General features: G+C 46.3%; 1 protein-coding gene across 1 annotated transcript in view; it reads right to left on the reverse strand.

Annotated features, from left to right (window-relative positions):
* Nucleotides 1–1,762: 1,762 nt before the first annotated feature.
* The window catches only part of LOC135899684 (monocarboxylate transporter 14-like), a 35,094-nt gene continuing 17,868 nt past the window's right edge, over nt 1,763–18,988 (reverse strand). Inside the window, exons 3-5 of the mRNA XM_070522430.1 lie at nt 12,514–12,657; nt 9,025–10,005; nt 1,763–8,093 (exon numbers count right to left, since the gene is read on the reverse strand). Of these exons, the coding sequence (XP_070378531.1) occupies nt 7,924–8,093; nt 9,025–10,005; nt 12,514–12,657 (1,295 nt within the window). The 3' untranslated portion in view covers nt 1,763–7,923. The remainder of the gene's footprint in view (nt 8,094–9,024; nt 10,006–12,513; nt 12,658–18,988) is intronic.

The raw sequence follows: 18,988 nt of genomic DNA on the forward strand, positions 1-18,988 counted from the left end.
TCTTCGTTTTCACTCAATTTTGGAAGCGAATATTTCCTTCTCAAGATTTCTCATTCTTCTGCAAACGAGTATGAAATCTTGAACAGTGAGCGTGTCAATTTCTTTCCATCCGTTCTTTTATCGGTGTGTTCCTCTGCCCTTGCTCATTCCTGTAGGAGACTATGATGAGCGGCTCCTTTCATATGTCACGCAGTAAAACTTTGGTGTTTTTACCTTGCTGTGTTTTGTGCAACAACCAATGAAGGAGATATGTCACCTAGAGAAATATGATAGCCTACCTACGGGTCTCGCATTGCAGCCAAAGAGTGTGTGCCGCTTTTTTTTTTTCCCCGTAATGCACACTTCAACGACTCGCAGCACGCTGAACGGAACCATTGCGAAATTGGTAGTCTAGTACTGCGAAGCAAGCAACGTTGTTCTTTTTTTTTAAGTAAAGCTTTCTTTGACCATTCTCTTGGACTTTCTTGGCCGTGGTTGCTGCTGGGCGCTACTGCGGTCGTGCAGTATCGTTCACATTTAAAAAAAAAAAGTGTGTCGCGTGCACATTGGTGGGACGGAGCCTTTACTGTTCGATCCCACCAACTAATGCAATAGCGTGTATCATTACGCCACCATCGCACGCGCGCTTCCAGCGGGCCAATGCCAACTAACTCCTCGAGACGATCGCCGTGTGCTTCACGCTGCGTAGCATGAGTGTGCAAGAGCACGTGCGCCTGCCGCCAGGGGCCAACTCATAGCGTTTAATTAACTCTTTCGCGAATAGCTTCGCGTCGCAGATTCCAAGACGTTCCTTCGGTCTGGATATCATTTTTTTCTTTGTATGACTGCCCATTGCCGCAGCCTCGCAACGTTTCTTTCTGTATAATGTGGAGGGGGAAGTGTTTCCTTTTTTTTTTCTTTTGTACTTTTGGGAACTGCTAACTTTTTTTGGACCTGGCAACCCTGTCGGATGCAAGCGCGGCTGTAGTGGCGACCTTATCGAAGAGACAAGCCTGCGAGTTGTGTTTCTCGCAAGCGGCCGGCCGCTTGACTGAGTGCTTTCTTTTACCGGATGTGCTGGTCACGTGTAGACTGCGACGATGCGCCGTTTGTCGCGCTATACGGCGATGCAAGTGCACCGGTTGGAACCTGCGCATCAGGCGCGCATTATTTGCTTGTCATTAGTGATAGTGTGCTGAAGACGTGAAACGCTCTGTTTAGATAAGTTGGCATTAAGTGCCTGATAAAAGAAAATGCCAGCTGCGCTCGACAATACCGTTGCTTACTGCGACTGGCGACAAAAGGCCAGTGATCTGCGGTAATGTGGCGTCCTTACCTTAGTAGCATTTTTTCCACGACGCGTCCGACCCTACTGCTCAATGCCAGGATTGCTACTGTGGGTAGTGTGTGATCTCCTCCCGTTGTCAATTTCGAATTTAAGCCAGCTGTAATAGGCTCAGAACAAACTGAGGCCATCCAGGAAGAACAGAACTGAGGCCCTCGAACACATATCGCCAAGCTGACTTGCAGGAGAATGTTGTTTGAATTCTGGTCTGTTGGCAGTATAACGATGTGTAAGGTTGGCATGTCCAAGCGCGTTGGGATGACAGCATACGGCCGCGCATTGTAAATGTTGGCTTCACGCCAAAAGAAAGGAGAGCCGGCGCACATTACATCGCGTATATAGCGAGTAGCAGATGCTCACGCTCCAATAGTGCACAAGAACAGAATCAATAAGCACTGCCCACACGAAAGAGAAGACACCGACTAGATGACCATTTCATTTAATGCGGAGCACACCTGTTTCACATCGTTTCGGACATCTTAAGTTTAAACAAAAACATATTATCCATATTCAATGCACATATTCATTTCGTGAAGCGGTCGCGTAAATGCTATAAAACTAAATGCGATACGCACAGTTGTCTTTATTTTCATCTGTGCAACGTGTAATGTCGTGAAATGTTTATGTTTATGCACCGTACCGGCTGCAACGTCAATGCACTGCAATGTTTGTGCGCTGCACAGCTCGCAATATAGGCCGAAATAAGAAGCTCGAGTAAAAATGAACAGGAATGAGCAAAAGGTCACTCAATCACAATGCGCACTGCGAGAGTTCGACGGAGGGTGACGTCACGGGGACAAAGGTGACGTTTGTCACGAGAAGAACGGCGAGGACAGAGGTAGGCTGAAAGAAGTAGGGCACGAATATCATTTTTTTTTTCATTTCATACTTCCGATCATAGCCTAATGGCAACCGGTGCGCATGCGCGCATGCTTTCAGGCGAACGTGGTCTCGAGTGCACGTGCTAGTCGACGCGAGGCAGACGCCCATCAGGCAAGAAGGCCGCAACCACTGTCACGAAAGTCCGGGAGGGTTAGCTGAAAGGAGTTGGTGACACTAAACCTCGGTCTACCAACACAAAGGGTCCAGTGCTCTAGCAATTAGTTAACAATCGCACGCGTACTCATCTCGCGCCAACGCGAACTAAGCCTTTCAGAATCAAAACTGAATTCAGTCCGTGCTTTCGCGCGCTAAAACCACAATATGAATAGAAGCCACGCCGCAGTGCAGGCATACAGGCTTACCTTTGACCAGCCAGGGTTCTGGGTTTCTGCGTTTCGCCCCCCATCGAAATGGGGCCGACGCGGCCATGAATCGATCTCGCGACCTCTTGCTTAGCAGCGCAAAGCCATCGCAGCTGTTTTCTTTTATTTATTCTTTCTTCGATGATTTGGCAAGTGGGGCCCGTAGCGTAGCACAAGCGACATCATGGACGCGCGAACCTATTTCTATTGGGCCACGGACACAGAAATGAAACGCGCCAATAACAGTCAATCTTGCCACGGTCTCAGCTCGAGTCACGTCGTATAACAACAATTCGGTTATACAGCGTTTCCGTTCCTCCCATTGTTTTCTCGTCGTAGCAAGCCATCTACGACGCTTTGTTAGATAGCAGTGCTTTCTGGATCCACCCAGGTCGCAACGCAGTAGGTTGTAACGTTGCTTCGCCGGAGCATGGAGTTCGCGACACTTACGGTGAGCGTAAAGCACCGAGGTTAACGAGGCCGTAGATAGAACAACGACCCTCACTGTGAGCCCTATAACTAAAACTATTCCAATCTGTTTTTATTCCAATCTCCTGGCGTAAATTTGCGTGACCACCGACGCAAGCATCGGCCGGTAACCCGTAGCCTTGTTTGAAAAGCCCACTCAAACCCGCTCCTCGTTTCTAGGAGGTCGCTTCTTTTCTTTCAAAATGAATAGCATTGCCTACATTGCGTACATTTCCTTATCGAACTGGCTAGCACGAGGCAAAGAGCACGCTCAAGTGGAGCCAGTTTCGATGGGGCCGAGCTATCGCAGTGAATAAGAATAAATAAAGAAAGTAGATAAGCGGATGAAGAAAGTGGTACCAGCGTCACTGACTGATCCGCTTCCCCTTCCTTAGTTTGCGGTGATTCGTCGAAAATCGCTGCGGTGTGCAACGGAACGTCAACAATGCCGCCAGAACGTATCTTTAGCAAAGAGTTGGCAGGCAGACGTCGTAAAGGTACCCGCCGTGGTTCCTCAGTGGCTATGGTGTTAGGCTGCTGAGCACAAGGTCGCGGGATCGAATCCCGGCCACGGCGGCCGCATTTTGATGGGGGCGAAATGCGAAAACAACCGTGCACTTAGATTTAGGTGCACGTTAAAGAACCCCAGGAGGTAGAAATTTCCGGAGTCCTCCACTACGGCGTGCCTCATGATCAGAAAGTGGTTTTGGCACGTAAAACCCAATAATTTAATTTAATTTTAACGTCGTAAAGGTGCCGATAGAACTCGATAACGTTACACTGCCACGCAAAAATGTTTATCACACGCAAATGAATCCATGCTCTGCGGCCGCTCCGAGTAGCGAGTTCCTGAGCGATCCACGGGCAGCCATCTTCTATCCCTTTCGGAACCGGGCAGCTTCCGGTTATTCAGAAAAGAAGTCCGTATTGTTCGGCATATTAATTCGTCTTTAACACGTACACGTCACTTTGGCGCTACGATTGTTCGAGGTTTCGTGACGTCGCTTGACAGATATGCGCAGTGGGCGCAGCCAGAAAACGTTTGATCAATGGCAAAGTATTATGTCGAAAAAGGAGTCGAACGAGAAATATTTTTTTCTTTCGTCCGGTCTAATCACGCATAATCAATGTGCATACATCATATCAGATGCGGCGTTTTCGTGGTTTTCATGACGTCGCATGAAAGAGAGAGGCGAAGTGGCTGTGCCCCGAAAATTTCTTGACCAATCATGGAGGGCTGATTGCGGAAGTGGAGTAGAAATATTCTGAATAGCTTTGCGTATGCGCCCGTATCATCAGCACGCTCAAACAGCCCCCCTCCCCCTGCTAAGTCAAGATACTTGTCCAGGTCGTACTCTTGGCGCGACGACCAAGGCAGCTGCATTGGCGTTAGGCGAACAGCAGGGTGAGAGCAGACAAGGCATTTCGTAAGAATAGCCCTGAAAATTTCAGCCGACTTCTTGTCACGTGATATCGTCAATATACCCAGTGCAGTACGGAGCTACTAGTGCGGAACTACAGTGCTACCGTCCTTGTCGCCGTAGTCGCCTGCTGTCTTACACAAGCTCGCGTCATACATACGATTGCTCGCCTTACACAAACACATTGGTCTATCTTGTGATGTTTTGTGGTAGCACAAACGAAGCTGATAGCCAGCTAGCTGCAAAATGCTTCGCGTAACATGGATTCCCACAGGTCATGGCATCAGTATACGTTTTTCTTTTTCTCAGTGTTTATGTCGTTTCTCTATTGTTGAGGGAGGGAAAGGAGGGGCTAAGATATGTACGAACCAAATAGGCATAAGGATTTGTCTACGATAGGAGAAATGCTTCTGAACTTGAAAGGTGGAGCGGCACCTGCAAGAAAGGAAAGCATTCCTAGCTGCAGTGTGAAACACCCATGCAGAGCTCATTTACTTCTTGGATAGCGAGAGAGAGGAGAAAATGAGATGGGAAGCGCAGGGAGGTTAGCCGAAAGAGGTTCACGTTTGCTGCCTTATACCAGTATAAAGGTAAGGGGGATAGAAAGATGGAAAGAACAGCGAGGAAAGACTGTAGTCCTGCATAACAAGGGTGTGCGTGTGCATGCGTCTGTGCGTGCGTGCATTTGTGTGTGTGTGCACGTGCATTGTGTGCGCTGGCGGCACACCGGGCATATCTATGTGTAATCTAATATAGGTCACTGGAACGCAGAAACCTCAAGAAGGCCTTGACTGAAGTTTAGTCTGACGATCAGCGATAGGTCGACATTCCAGGGTTGTCTGTTCCCTCTTGGACATTTATCGCGAACGAGATTTGCCATTGTCAGTAATGGCATTTTCTGCTCTAGACGAAATCTAAGTGCAGTAGTGGTCACACCGAAACCTCTACCGTAAGCCGCGAAAGGGCCTATGCAAACAGAGACAACAATGACCTGGTCAGAGTGTCAAACCGAAGCGTTTTTTTTTATTTTTTCGTTTTCTGTGGCTCTCGCTTTGGTTTGGCGAAAACTGTTCATATCCGATTCAATTCCCGAGGAAAAGAAATGTAACGGTTCGAGCCGGTTTCCAACGGTTTATGTGCGTCTGCATTACCTATGACTAATTACAGGAAAATAGCCCAAACTCGTTTGTTACGAAAATCGACGGTGCACGTGGGATACACGGAAAGACTGAAAAAAAATAATAATTAGGTAGATGCGTTGCTCTTCGTGTCGCAAGACAAAATAAAAGTTATGTTGTAGAACAACACCTCAGAAGCAATACGTGATTTCTGTCGCATCTACTACCGTTTACGTGCTGTAGTGTTGCCAAAACCAACGTCCTAGCTATGAAATGCTTCTTCATTCCAGCGATCATGCTGGCCTCCCAGGATCGCAGAGCTATTTGACGGCTGACAATGTCAAACGCTCACTATTTCATTACTAAGATGGCTCTTTTCTGAACGCCACGCTGACAACCACAATAACGGCACCAGCACATGTTAAATGATACCAAGCCCGCGTTAATTTACGAATGAGGTAACACTGTTAAACCACAAGTTCAGGCAAGGCAAGGCTTAAAACCTCCAGAGGAAGTGCGCCACATGTACCGAAAAACTATATCATTGATTCTTTTTTCGGTTTCGCTCCCGAGTTACGTGCCGGTTCAGTTGCGGCTGGTGCAAGAAGAACCATCTTTATTTCATTTTAGAACTTTCTTGCGATTTTTGTTGCGAACCTGGTTGCGATTTCACGCGGGCTCACATATCTGACGCCCAAAGTTTTCCATCTCTAGCATGCCGATCATTATAAGTTATCTTCTTTCTTCAAACACTCTTTCATCTACATCACTGTCACTCAATTCCACTTCAATAGCCACTCGAACACACGCTCATTTAAAGCCTTCCTTTCTGCCACCAGCTTTCCGCTAGTCTATTTTTTTTTTGCCTAATTCTTCTAGCCCTTTTAGGCGCATTCCTCTTTGACTGCACAAGACGTGCCGGACTACTAAATTCAACAGCAAAAACATCCCGTATAAGAAAAATTATATCCTGGAAATATTATGGACGTTGGTGAGTTTTCGCTAACGATTTTTAATTACCTTACCCATACCTCCGACTTTTTTCTGATATTTCGCCTGATTCGACAGTATAAGATTCATTCTTTTCGCGAGCTTTGGTTTCCATTTTCGGGATTGTCACGTTCATGTTCGTAAAGACCCATAACCATAAGTAATGCGTAAAAACTCAAACTGTCATTTCTCTTGCATTTATCTAAGCTATCCGTACTGAGCAAGTTATTCGCAACTTGTTTTTGTTTTCCTGAAAAAGAATCTATTTTCATCTACCTGAAGCAACTTGAGATTTCTGAGAAAAAGCATATTCGCGCACAGTGAAAGAATACAATATCCACACGAAAGAGTGCTCAAATATTCAGCGCCATGACACATTCACTTGGTTTATCATTGCAGGAAAAAAAATCTGCCTCATCACTCCCATCCCGTCGTCGCCACATTCTCGCGTTGTCCCTCTTCTGTGAGTTCATCTATTCCTTGCTCAATTGCCCACAACACATTGTCCTTCTGCCACGCCGATCACAACGCGCTGGTGAGCCCCAACTTCAGGTAGCTAAACCCACGGTTGGCGTACGCGCGCATTTGAAGCCTCGATTTCTACCGGGCATCGAAAGGCCGTCAAGTCGCTGCCATCACGTGGTCACCGCAATTTTTTCGGGGTGCAACAGCTTGTTCTCTCTATTTCAAAACAGAGGTGCCACCTTTATGAAGCATGCCCATCTTTTATGCAACAGCCTTACGGGGTCTTTAAGAAAATAATGCCAATTGAAACGTGACCAAGGTATCAAACGAGCACTAACGAAGCGCTCGAGTAAAACAAGTCAAGGTGCACCTACTAGGTGTCCTATTTGCGTTGACCATAGTGAGTCAAACCATACATGCATTGCGCTAGTCTTTAGTACCGGCCTTTGTTGCTATGACATCTTTTCTAGTGCTAAATGCATAAAATTGGAACAAAAGGCAGAGAAGACGAGATGCACAAAAACGTTTCTGGATTTCCGTCTGTCTTTGTCCCAAGTTTCTGTGATTAGCGCTATAGGAATACATATATACACTGTTCCAAAAGGCGACGATTGGGGCTCAACCTCACAAATACCGGTGTCAGCGGCCCGACGCAAGGCGACAAGTCTCTTGCACTGGCGCGCACCACCCCTTTCCTGCAGTGTTTGTCTCCAGATACCCCGAGCACCTCGCGTTCGAAGCCGTCACGAGGAGAAGAGTGCACATGCTCTTCTGCTGCCACTCCACTACGTGCCTCGCAATCTCGAGCAGCCGAGGTCGATTCTCCTCTTGACTGGAAGCACACAATCGACGAAGTGAGCTGTTTAAACCACCGCTTTCTTCTGCGATGACGCTCAAGAGAAGCCAAGCTCCTCTTGACGCTGCTTGGAGTGCCCGCATTGGGACCACTGGCGTCTCCGTTCGCTAAATATTCTTATCGCCCACAGGAAGCAAAAAGCGGCGTTCACGGCACCCGCGATGTGGAGGAGGCCGTCGTAGGATCCCTGCTGATCCCGGTAGTAACCTGGAAGTGAAGACGCCAGCAATTTATGACGGGAGCCTTAATGCTCGCGATAGCAGAGTCACATAGAATAGGGGGGGGGGGGGGGTGGTAAGGGGGCGCGGACATGCTTCGTTGCCGTATCGAGTGTTTCACAACAGGAGACAATAGGGGAAAACAAAGCAAGGCTACCGGCAAGAGACAACATACAATCACAGATACGACTGACTACAAAACACGAAGGTGCCTCGTACTAAAAGGGAATTCACCTTGTATTTCATTTCAATAAGCCAGCGAAAAGCTTGTAACATTTACAATAACTACGACTAAAACTTGCAACAACTGGGACAATTTCAAAGCAACGCTAAGTAAATTACTGTCTAATTTTTATAAACACATACGAAAGATAAACGCTATAGTCGATTACATTATTGCAATTAATGTTTTAACAACATGAAACTTTCTAGAATACGCATGGTTATTTGAATTCTTTCTTGTTAGGTGAGTTCGTTTGGTCCGCAAATGGCACGATGCACGTTTTCTTATCGGAAGAACTAGCCTTGACTTACTCGCCCATCTTTTGCTCTAAGGAACTGGTGTGGAGCAGTTGCTAGCCGCACCAACGCACTTTTTCTTTTGGTCACCTTTTCTTCTTTTGTATGAAACTCCAGAAAACATAGATGGGTTTGGACTAGTTGGCATTCCATATACCGATTAGAGTAAAAGCGCAAGAGAAGACAGGACGTCAAGCAACATGGACAAGCGCTTACTTCCCGCTAAGCTTAATGCGAAAAAAAGATGATTTTATACATGCTGTGAGAAAGTAGTCATGTGTTGTGCTTTTATTCTTACTAGTTTGGTAAACAGTTGTTTCTTTCTTCACTTAATTCCGTCGTCACGAGCAAACCGCTCGCTCATGCAAGGTAGGAGTTGCGTAGGAGTGCGGCGTACTCACCCACCAGCATCGGCCTCGACAAGAGCACCAGGCCATTGCAGAAAGACAGTCCACCCATCATTCCGGGCAGGTGTTCTATTCCGAAGTCCCTGACAAGCAGCGGCGCTTGCAGCGAATGCCGGAATCCGTTGCTGATTCCTATGAGCGCCGAGCACACCAGCATCGTGGGGAAAGTCCTGAGCCAGACGAACAGCTCGAAGCCAGCGGCTTGAAGAACGTACCCGAAGAGCATCACGGAGTCCAGAGTCAAGACACCCGAGTCAATGACAACGCCACTCAGCGCCCTGCAGACCAGGTCGCCGGCAGCGAAGGCGTACACGAGGAACGCCGCTCGAGATGGGACGACGCCTCTGTCGGTGGCTATGTCCACGTACAACAAGAAAAACGTCGCCAGTCCGAAGACTATTACGGAGAAGGAGAGCGCGTCCAGCGCAAATCGGAGCGTCGCAAACCGTCTCGCGTTGGCGGTTACGTCCTGGAAGACCCCCTCTTGCGCTTCTTTCCCGGAGGCCGTGTAGCGGAGGATCGAGCAAAAATTCCTGAGGTTCCTCGCGTAATTAGAGCCCACGGACGCCTTGGGTAGCGACAGCTCGGTTTTACTTTCCGGGACGGCTTTTTTCTCCCCGGAAGCGCATTCCCGACTTTCGGAATATAAAGTCAGCAGGGGCGCTTCCGCCGACGTCTTGTCCTTCGGGAAGGTCTCGTCCTTCTCGCCGACGGTAGGAGGGTCCCTGACCTGCATCCAGGTGGGGTTTCGCACCACGATGACAGCGGGGCAGGCGTTCAGGATGAGCCCGCCGAGCAGCAGGAAGGCGCCCTTGATGCCGTACGTGACGCGGAACAGGTCCACCAGCGGCGCGGCGAAGAACATGTTGAGGCCGCACACGGTGAACATGAGGCTGCACGCGGTGGCGCGCCGCTTTTCGAAGTGCTGCGACACCAGCACCTGGACGCCGACGAACACGCCCGACACCGCGGCTCCTGCGAGAGAGGGGCACGCGGAGAACGTAGTTGAGTCTCGTGCAGTGGAGATGCAGACATACACACACAGAGCGGTGGCCAAGCATGTGCTTAACACGCATTGCTGTTCAAGTTGACACGCGCTTCCGAGCTGCTGGACGCGCGCTTCGGATAAATTGTCGAGTGATATAATAACAGTGATCGCATTCGATGAGCGATCGTTACCTCGAAAGTGGTGCGAATCTTTAGGATTTCTCTGAAGCGGACATGACATCAAGTACAACTCGGCTTTAATTTCTCAGTTGCAGCGTGCGCACCGAGTAATTTAGAAGTTGAATAACGAATCTTTTTAAAATTAGGTATACTTGGAGGTTCCGATTTTGCAGGCAGGTATTTTGCGCCTTTTTTCAGAAATACGCGTCAGATGTCGTGTATCTGTCGTAGGCATTTATTTTTAATCTGTTCGAAATGCAGAAACAAGACGAATGATATGTTAAGGTGGCATGGCCCAACGCTTGGTTTTGCTGCCGTGGGTGATTTCTGTGCAGTCATTCGTGTTAACAGCGCGTAACAGAACTGCCGTGGTGCTGTGAAAAGTCCCTATGACAGGATCGAGCCTTCATGAAATAGCTGCTGCGTATGTAGGGCTTTCAGCCCGTCTTAGCTTTAACGCGAAAAAGTAACAGGATGCGCAAATCAAAGTTGAACTGATATAAGATAAACGGAGCAACAAAAAATATAGGTAATTTTGTATGTAATATGCGAAATGTATCTATTTAATGTATGTCATATGTAATCAATGTAATTTGTGATCAGTTCGAGAATTGGGTATCCTGGAAGGAGTGAAATACTTGTGGTGAAGAATTCCTAGTAGAGGAACGCGAATATTTCAAATTTCGAATATCAATCGTATTGTTTCTGCTATTCGATTCGTATTTGATTCGGGATTTAAGTACTTAAGGTTTTCGAAGGCTCGTTCCTTTCAAGTATTTAGTGGACCAGCACCCTTATATTGGGAGTTTTGAGAGAGACAGGACGATGGGCGGGAGGACTGTTCCGAATGATTCTGCTGCAGGATATAGCTGCGTTTGGTGCGCAGGGGCACCAGTCTCTGAGCGAATGCATGGGGCAGATAACTTCGGCTGAATAATTCCCAGCCATTCAATAAAAATGGCTCGCTTTTAGGTAGCCTGTTTACGTATGTGTACCGCTTCATTATTTGGCTAATGGCACTGCGTTTGCATTCCTCGTAAAACAATGTGCGTTGCTGTAGTATCGCACTTCTCTCCAGCAAATTCAACAATTATCAGTCGAGTGCAAAACTATAGGGACTACGGCATCCGAAAAAAATATATGTATTTTTTCTAGCCATACGCGCAACGTGAAATTACAGTAATGCATTACGCTGGCCCAACTGGCGCACGTAGGCAGTACCACTTGATTTCAGCCACTGTACCTAAGCTGCGAAGAAAACAAAAAGGAATTTTAGCGGCACCTCTGCTCCTTAAACTTTTGCAGGCGGCTTAACACGCAGCTGGCAACGTGGCTGTTTCCTTGTTTAGTTACTGTCATTAGCACAGTACTCCAAATAATTGAAACTAGTTCTCCTTATAATTCACGAGTTCATTAAGTTGCCCAGACTTCTAAACTTGATCGGTATTACATGCATGTGACAATGTACACACACCCGATTCCTTTTTTTTTTCTTTTGGAAAGAGGACTCCGGGAAAATTCATATTTCACTTTTTTAAAACATTACAAGAAATTTGATGTCCGATTCCGCGTTTGATGATTGTTTCTTTTTTTTAATATTGTTATTGGTTCGATTCGTAGGTTTCGCTCCGGAGTTTCGATTCGGAGTTATGCCAGAAGGCGGGTGCGTGAAAAAAAAAATTGTTAAGCCATGCATTCTGGTACAGATACCCTGCTGCTACAAATTGAAAAAATATATATATATGGTAGATGACTATTGCGATGATTAATAACTATGCGTGCTCACATTAGTTGAAATTGTCACTCTTCGTAGAATACCGTGGGTCCAATTGGCGTCCACCTGAATACCACGGAATAAGCACGCTTCCTACATGTCCATTTCATTTATTCGGAAATTAGCAATTTGCGCAGCAAATACTAGTCAGCCATCAAAAAAATGTTCTTTTCCATGGGCCTACGCTACAAGATCCTCTCAATAAAAAAAACAGAAATAAATAAAATTACCGACCGAAACAACAACGGGTGGGAGTAGTTGTAAACAAACAAGTCCCCATTACTGAGTACACGTCCGCTGTACATTGACGAAGTCTTACACAGGAATGAAAGTTGTCCTTTGAGAGCTCGAATTATGCTAAGAGTTCATTGCCCTGTGTTTGTTGCGTATGCCTTCTGTTTCTGCTCCACACGAGACTGGCCATACGCACACGAGGTTGGTCACTGCATGTCTACAGCTTTTGATATTCTTACAGCCTTAACTGCCGGCCAGTATTTCAAATCAGTTGCGTGACGTTTCCCAGGTGGTTGTAATCTCCTTACCATGCACAAATCCCAGGACGACTGTGAGGAATGGGACACCGTTTGCGAAGTAGCAGACGCAGACTGAGATGCCTGAAGCGAGAGAGAAGAACAGCAGCACCGGCTGACAGGAGAAACGCCGACAGAGGTATCCAACGACGGGGCCTGCAAAGGAAGCGAATGCACGGTGAAGCGTAAACTGGAACGCCATAATTTGAGAAGTCGCAAACTCTTCTATTCCAATTCTTCAATCAGCCCTCCACGAATGCTCAAAACATTTTCGGGCCACCGCCACTTCGACTGTCTGTCATGCCAAGTCATGAAAACCTCGGTAGATCCCCACCTGATTTAACGTGTACGCGCTGATCAATCATGATTAGAGCAAACAAAAAAAATAATCACATCTGATTCGACGCTTATTTGGCCGTTAGCCCTCTGCTATTAGCCAAACCTTATCGGGCCGCGACCGCTTTGCCTTCCTGTCACGCTACGCCACACAACCGCGAGAACTCGCCGCGTCCAAATGACGTGCACGCGTATACCGAACAAAATGGAATTTTTTTTCTGAATAGACGGAGACTGCCCTATTCCGAAAGGAATAGAAGATGAGTGCCTGCCGATCGTCCAGGCACTGGCTGTTCGCAGCTGCCGGGGAACATGAATTTATTTACGCTCAATTTATATCTTTTCCGTGCCAGTATAACACTATTAAGCCCTTTTGGCACGTATACGGCATCGTTTTTCCTACTATTATTTGCTGGGGATCTGTTCAAGCCGTATTCTCCACCTACCATTGCACGCCACTGCGATGTTCACCTAGCCACGGCAAGATAAGAAAGGGGAATAGGACCAATCGCAGACGCCGGCTCCACCCTCCTCATCTGGTCATATATTTTCACTGCGCTGGCTCGGCCCCATCGAAACCCTCTCCACTTGAGCGTTCTCCTCGCCAATTAGATAAGAAAGCTGCTCCACGTAGGCGACGTTATTCGTTTTTATATAAAAGAAAAGTGACCTATAAATGAGGGGCTCCTGTTGGTCATTACTTGTCAGCGCCTAAAAGGCGACCGCATGAACTTTGGGGAATGGACTCTGGATCAGCAGCCTCAGCAATGGTGATTGCTATTGGTTTACTTGTAATGCGTTGGCTTTAGGGGTGTCACAGCAGGAAAATGTCTTCACATTACATATATATATATATATATATATATATATATATTTATATTTCTATATATATATATATTGTGTGTATATATATATGAAGAAAGGGTACCGAGGGGTCCGATTTTTATTAATCCCATAATAAGAAGCCAACAATGAAACCCAGGACAAGAAGATTAAATTGCTCGTACTTAATAATTGATTTAAAGAAATGATAAATTCATGGAAATGGAAGTGGATGAAAAATCGACTGGCCGCAGGTGGGATACGAACCCACGTCTTCGCATTACCGCGGCGCAGTTTTCCTATCCACTTTCTGGGGTATCTATCTTTTACTACTAGAACTAAGCCTGGGAGTGTTAGTCAGCACCACCACTCATAAACCAGGACGGCGGATGTCGAACATCCTTTCTGCTGCAGGCATCACGAGTATGTTATCCATTTGGGTGAAGCCACTAGTCAATATACATTAAAGATCTTCCTAATAGCTTAACAACCCGAGTGAAAATATTCACAGACGACTGCATTATTTACCGCCCTATAACAAGACCCGGTGACCACCTCATTCTTCAAAACGAGCTTCAGCTTATTTTGGATTGATGTAACACTTGGTTAATTGCCATAAATTCATCTAAATTCTAAGTAATATACTTCACTCGTAAACACTCAATCTCTCATTTTCAATATCGCATAAATAATAACCCAATTTTCCCAGCAACTTCATACATATACTTAGGCATTAATCTCGCACCAAGCCTTTACGGGACCCATCACGTTACTACCATATGTGCTAATGCTTCAATATCACTGGGGTAGTTACATCGAAACCCACGTAGTTCGCCCTCCAACATCCGCAAGCTAGCATATCAGACGTTTGTTCGCCCTCAGCTCGAATTTGCCTCTACAATCTGGTCACCCCATCATAACCACCTAATCAGCTTATTAGAATCAGTTAAAAATAGGGCCGCTAGATTTATCTCAGGTAGTCGCGCCAACAATTCAAGCATCTCAAAAATAAAACTTGATATTTCACTTCCGCCCCTAAGTACTCGACGTCACATTGCACTCATATCATTACTTCAAATCACAAGTACGTTCATGCCGCTAAGAAGCTTTATTTACGGCTTGAAGTCGCACCTTGCACATCTCGCAGATCATATAATCCCCTCACCTTCACGCGCATCTGCGGGGACACTCATGTATTCAGTTGGTCGGCGCTTCCTCGTGCCATTCGGTTATGGAACGCTCCTCCTGATTTCATCGTCTCCGAAACAAATCCGGATAAATTCCGCCAACTCATAAGTTCGTATTCCACTGCCTAACTTCAATAAAATGCATGATACATATTTTTTTGTTGTAGGGCATATGGATTATATGTGCTCTCTTGTTTATGAGCTCGTTATTTCGCTTATTATTCTTGTATTTTTTGTCCTGTGATATGATAGTTGCTACCATTTTTACATTGTTAACCGAAAGAACTGTATATTTTGTGCTTCCTCTAATATGTACACTACCGGTCGTACTATTCTTGTGCAATCCTCTAATGTTTCTATAAGATGTGTATACATTTTTATACTGCCCATTTTTAATTTATGTATTTTGCGTTTCGTCATATGCCCACTATATATACTCTCAGTCTTTCTGTAACGAGCCCCTTACCCAATGGCTCATATGAGGCCTGTCAGGACATTTTAAATAACTGAATAAATAAACCCGCACATGCTACCTGAAGTCATCAATGTTTCCGGATTCGAAACCCTCGTTGTCGAATGAAGAAGAAGAAAGGAACCGAGGGGCCCATTTTTTACTAATCTTTTCATAAGAAGCCAACGAACAATGACATCCACTTTCATTTACATTGATGTACCATTTCTTTAGTTCAATTAGTAAGTACAGGTTATTTCCCCTATCATGTCTTTGTTATCTTATGACACGATTATTTACCTTTTTCGTGGCAGTACCGTGGGCGCTGCCATGTTTGATCACGTGGTCACGCGTCCATTGCTTGCCTCAACTGCCCCCGTTGCCTCCGTGTTTACAATGCGCATGTATGACGCCGGTTCGGCTTAGCAACCCTCTGTTTGGGCAGATAGATATCGTAGACGGTGACTGGCTGGACGACATGAAGCTATGGCTCCAGCTTCAGAACATGCAAAATCCCTTTCGGAACTAATTAACCTATGTCCAAACGGCGGGAGCAGCGTAGTTATGGTGATTGTTCTAAAAGGGAAGCAAAATATGCATTCCAAGCTATATCCAAACTTTGTACTCATGAACTGAATCAAGATTAGTGTGTTTCGCTCTTCGTTCTTTAGTTGGCAAATATTTTGAGGCAGCGGCTTGTCACATTTCTGACTCAGTAAATTTCCTCAGCGCGACCGCTTCCTGGTTATTTCCTGTCAAATCGCTCGCGGGTGTGCTCAGTTCCAATAGATTTGTTCTCGCTGCGCGCAAGGCTTGAAACGTAGCTTTTTCGTCCGTTGTAATACCTTGTAGAGAGAATTTATCATCGCTAGTGACTCGCTTACTGTTGTGGACCGTCACGAAACATTCAATTTCGACCATTTGTGCGCTATCGTTGTAGTCGTAGTGTAGTGGTATTGTTCGTATGTGGTGCGCATATATTCGAGTTTGCGCCCGTTCCCTTATTGACACGTTGGCGATAGAGTGGGCGTAAGATTCCGTGCCAGTTGGGATAGTTGTGTGTTGAAGCTCTGCGCAAAATTTACTGACAGGACGCTGGGCTACTCCATTTGTCGATGTTAAACGAGTGGTGCTAACTCTTGCTGACGTTCCAGGGCTGAAGCACTTTCTTTGAAGCTTAGTGATAGAACGCTGGCGGATGAGCGAATTTCTGTATCCTGGAAGGAAGCTGTACATCTCGAAGTGTCGGTAACACATACGGACAGTTGCAGCAACAGTCCGCGAACTTGGCTATACAGATTCACTCCATTCCTTTAAATGCCAGTCACTATTTTTGCACCCAACGACTGCAAACGTCTTCAATCCGGCTGATTCAATCGTGCATGATTGGCGCACAGTGCGCTAGCAAAAACTCAGTTGCATTTCCGATAGCTGATCGCACAGAAGCAAGTTGGATGCGGTAATCGTTGCTTATTCGTCCGCTGTCGGTGAGGCTACATGCGGCGCGCCGCCGAAAGCGCCATCTGTCTTCTCTAGAAGACACTGCTCCGAGAAAAGGAGCTATATATATATATATATATATATATATATATATATATATATATATAGGCGAATTGAACCGAACGCATACTATTCGCAATAGCCTATAGTAACTCAGACAATTTCTTCCCCATAACGCACTAATTAATTAGGTTTAATTACCCAACTTTTTTACTTATTGGCTGAGGACCCGAAATATGATACGCAGATTTGTAATGCACATTCAATTAAATTAAACTTCATTAAATGACGCGTTATGAGGAAAACAAGAAATCGTCTGAGTTACTATAGCTTATTGCAAATAGTATGCGTTCGGTTCAATTCGCTTCCGACACGCCTTTCATTTTTAAATTCTTGGCTCAAGTTATGTGGGACACCCTGAATAACACTTGTTGCAGCACGTGAAATGGGTGCGCGAGAGAACGCATATGCACACGCCATTTTCCTTCACGACAAAGAAACAATAATGAGATCTTAAAATTTATAGCATTTGATTAACCACTTCACGACAGCTTCGCTTCGCATAGATTTCAAAGCGTGAAACGTTTTCGGTGGCCAGCATCATACTGAACTGGCCTGTACCGCTGGGCATTACTCTTCGGCGTCATCATGACCCCTCACCGCACCACGCCCTTCGAGATCTGGAAGCGCGCGTTCTCGCCCCATCTCGGAAGCCACGACCGCGCACTTGCGCATCCTTTGTTCTCCTTTGGCGGTGAACCAAGGTCCGAGCAGCGGCGAAGCAGTGGACCAAAGCTCACCGTCTTTGCGCGTGAGGTAAATTGTGAGGTGAATGACCTGGATGGCTGGTTTCACGAAACAGCGTAAGCGGCAGTGCGCGTATACTTCTGAGGCAGTATATAAGAAGCAGCGCACGCTGCCAATTTTTGCTGGCGACCCATTCTGCGACATGAAGCGAGAACCAGTGATCCATTACAAAAAGACAACAGAAAGAAAGCAATTTCTCTTATATTTTGACATTGACTAAAGACAACGAATGCTCCCGCGATAATGTCTTTGTCACCGTATACTCTCAGACCGTGCGCAATGTGCCGACATGGCATCGACCAAATGTATCCTGAATATTAAGAAATGGGAACGCTAGCAAGTTGGGCGACAGCTGCGTTCATTTTTAAGGCACCCAGAGGCAAGGTCGATGAGCGTGTCGTAAGCAAGAAAAAATAATTATCTGTAATGTAGAAGTAACTCTGAAATATGGCAACGTATGGAAAACGGACATGGAGGGCAACTGAAACCGTTTTTTGTACGTAGAGCTCAAGGAAGCACTTCGTCCGCAAAATACTTCCTTTTCTTTCGTCATCATCGTTATCGTCGTCATTAACAGCACCAGCAGCAGGAACAACAATGACAACAACCACAACAACGACCTATTGTACATCCAGCGCAAGACGAAGGCCCCTCCCAGCGATCTCCGATTGGTCCCGTGTTCGTTCTGCCGAGTGTATACATTCTATGACCGCTTTCCTTTAGTCTTCGACGACTGATCTCGTTCCCATCACGTATTGTTCTGTTATTTCCCCCATTCAAAGAACGACCAATCTCGCTCAATACTTCTCGTCCGTCAGCAAGGAAAAGCCATTCTGCCTTTCTTTGTCGTTCGGCCAGCCAGGCTATCAACCTCCTTTTCTTCGGCCGCTGCATTCTCCACCTTATCCAGCGCGTTTGCGGCGTAGCTGGGAAAGAAGAAATTCCGGACGCTATTCGGCGACCTCGCACTGCGGAGTGTAGCGGCCTCGGCGATGCGAATCCTTGGCCTGTTAACGCATCTTGCCTTATCTGCTTCGCACTCCACGGCACACGTGTCAACTTAAAACAGCGACCGCACACAGCGTTTGACTTCGTAACAATGTGCGCACTCAGCTGACACCTTGGAAAGGGTCCCGACAGTCGTACGCGGTTATTGCCATCGTCAGCCTTTCAAACAACGATGCAACCGTATCGACGCTACGAGCACGGTGTACATGCAAGGCACCAGCATAGCTTTACTCTTACATTGTTCATCCCCCCCCCCCGCCGTCTTTTTTCTTCCTTTTTGTCTTTCTTTTCTGTCATTTTGCATGCCTTCGAACACCTTTATCCTGGTCCGCGCTGCTAACAGGAGACAACCTCTGGTTAAGCTCCCTTTCGTTTA

Source organism: Dermacentor albipictus, chromosome 7 (genome assembly GCF_038994185.2).
Source record: "Dermacentor albipictus isolate Rhodes 1998 colony chromosome 7, USDA_Dalb.pri_finalv2, whole genome shotgun sequence".
Classification (NCBI taxonomy): domain Eukaryota; kingdom Metazoa; phylum Arthropoda; class Arachnida; order Ixodida; family Ixodidae; genus Dermacentor; species Dermacentor albipictus.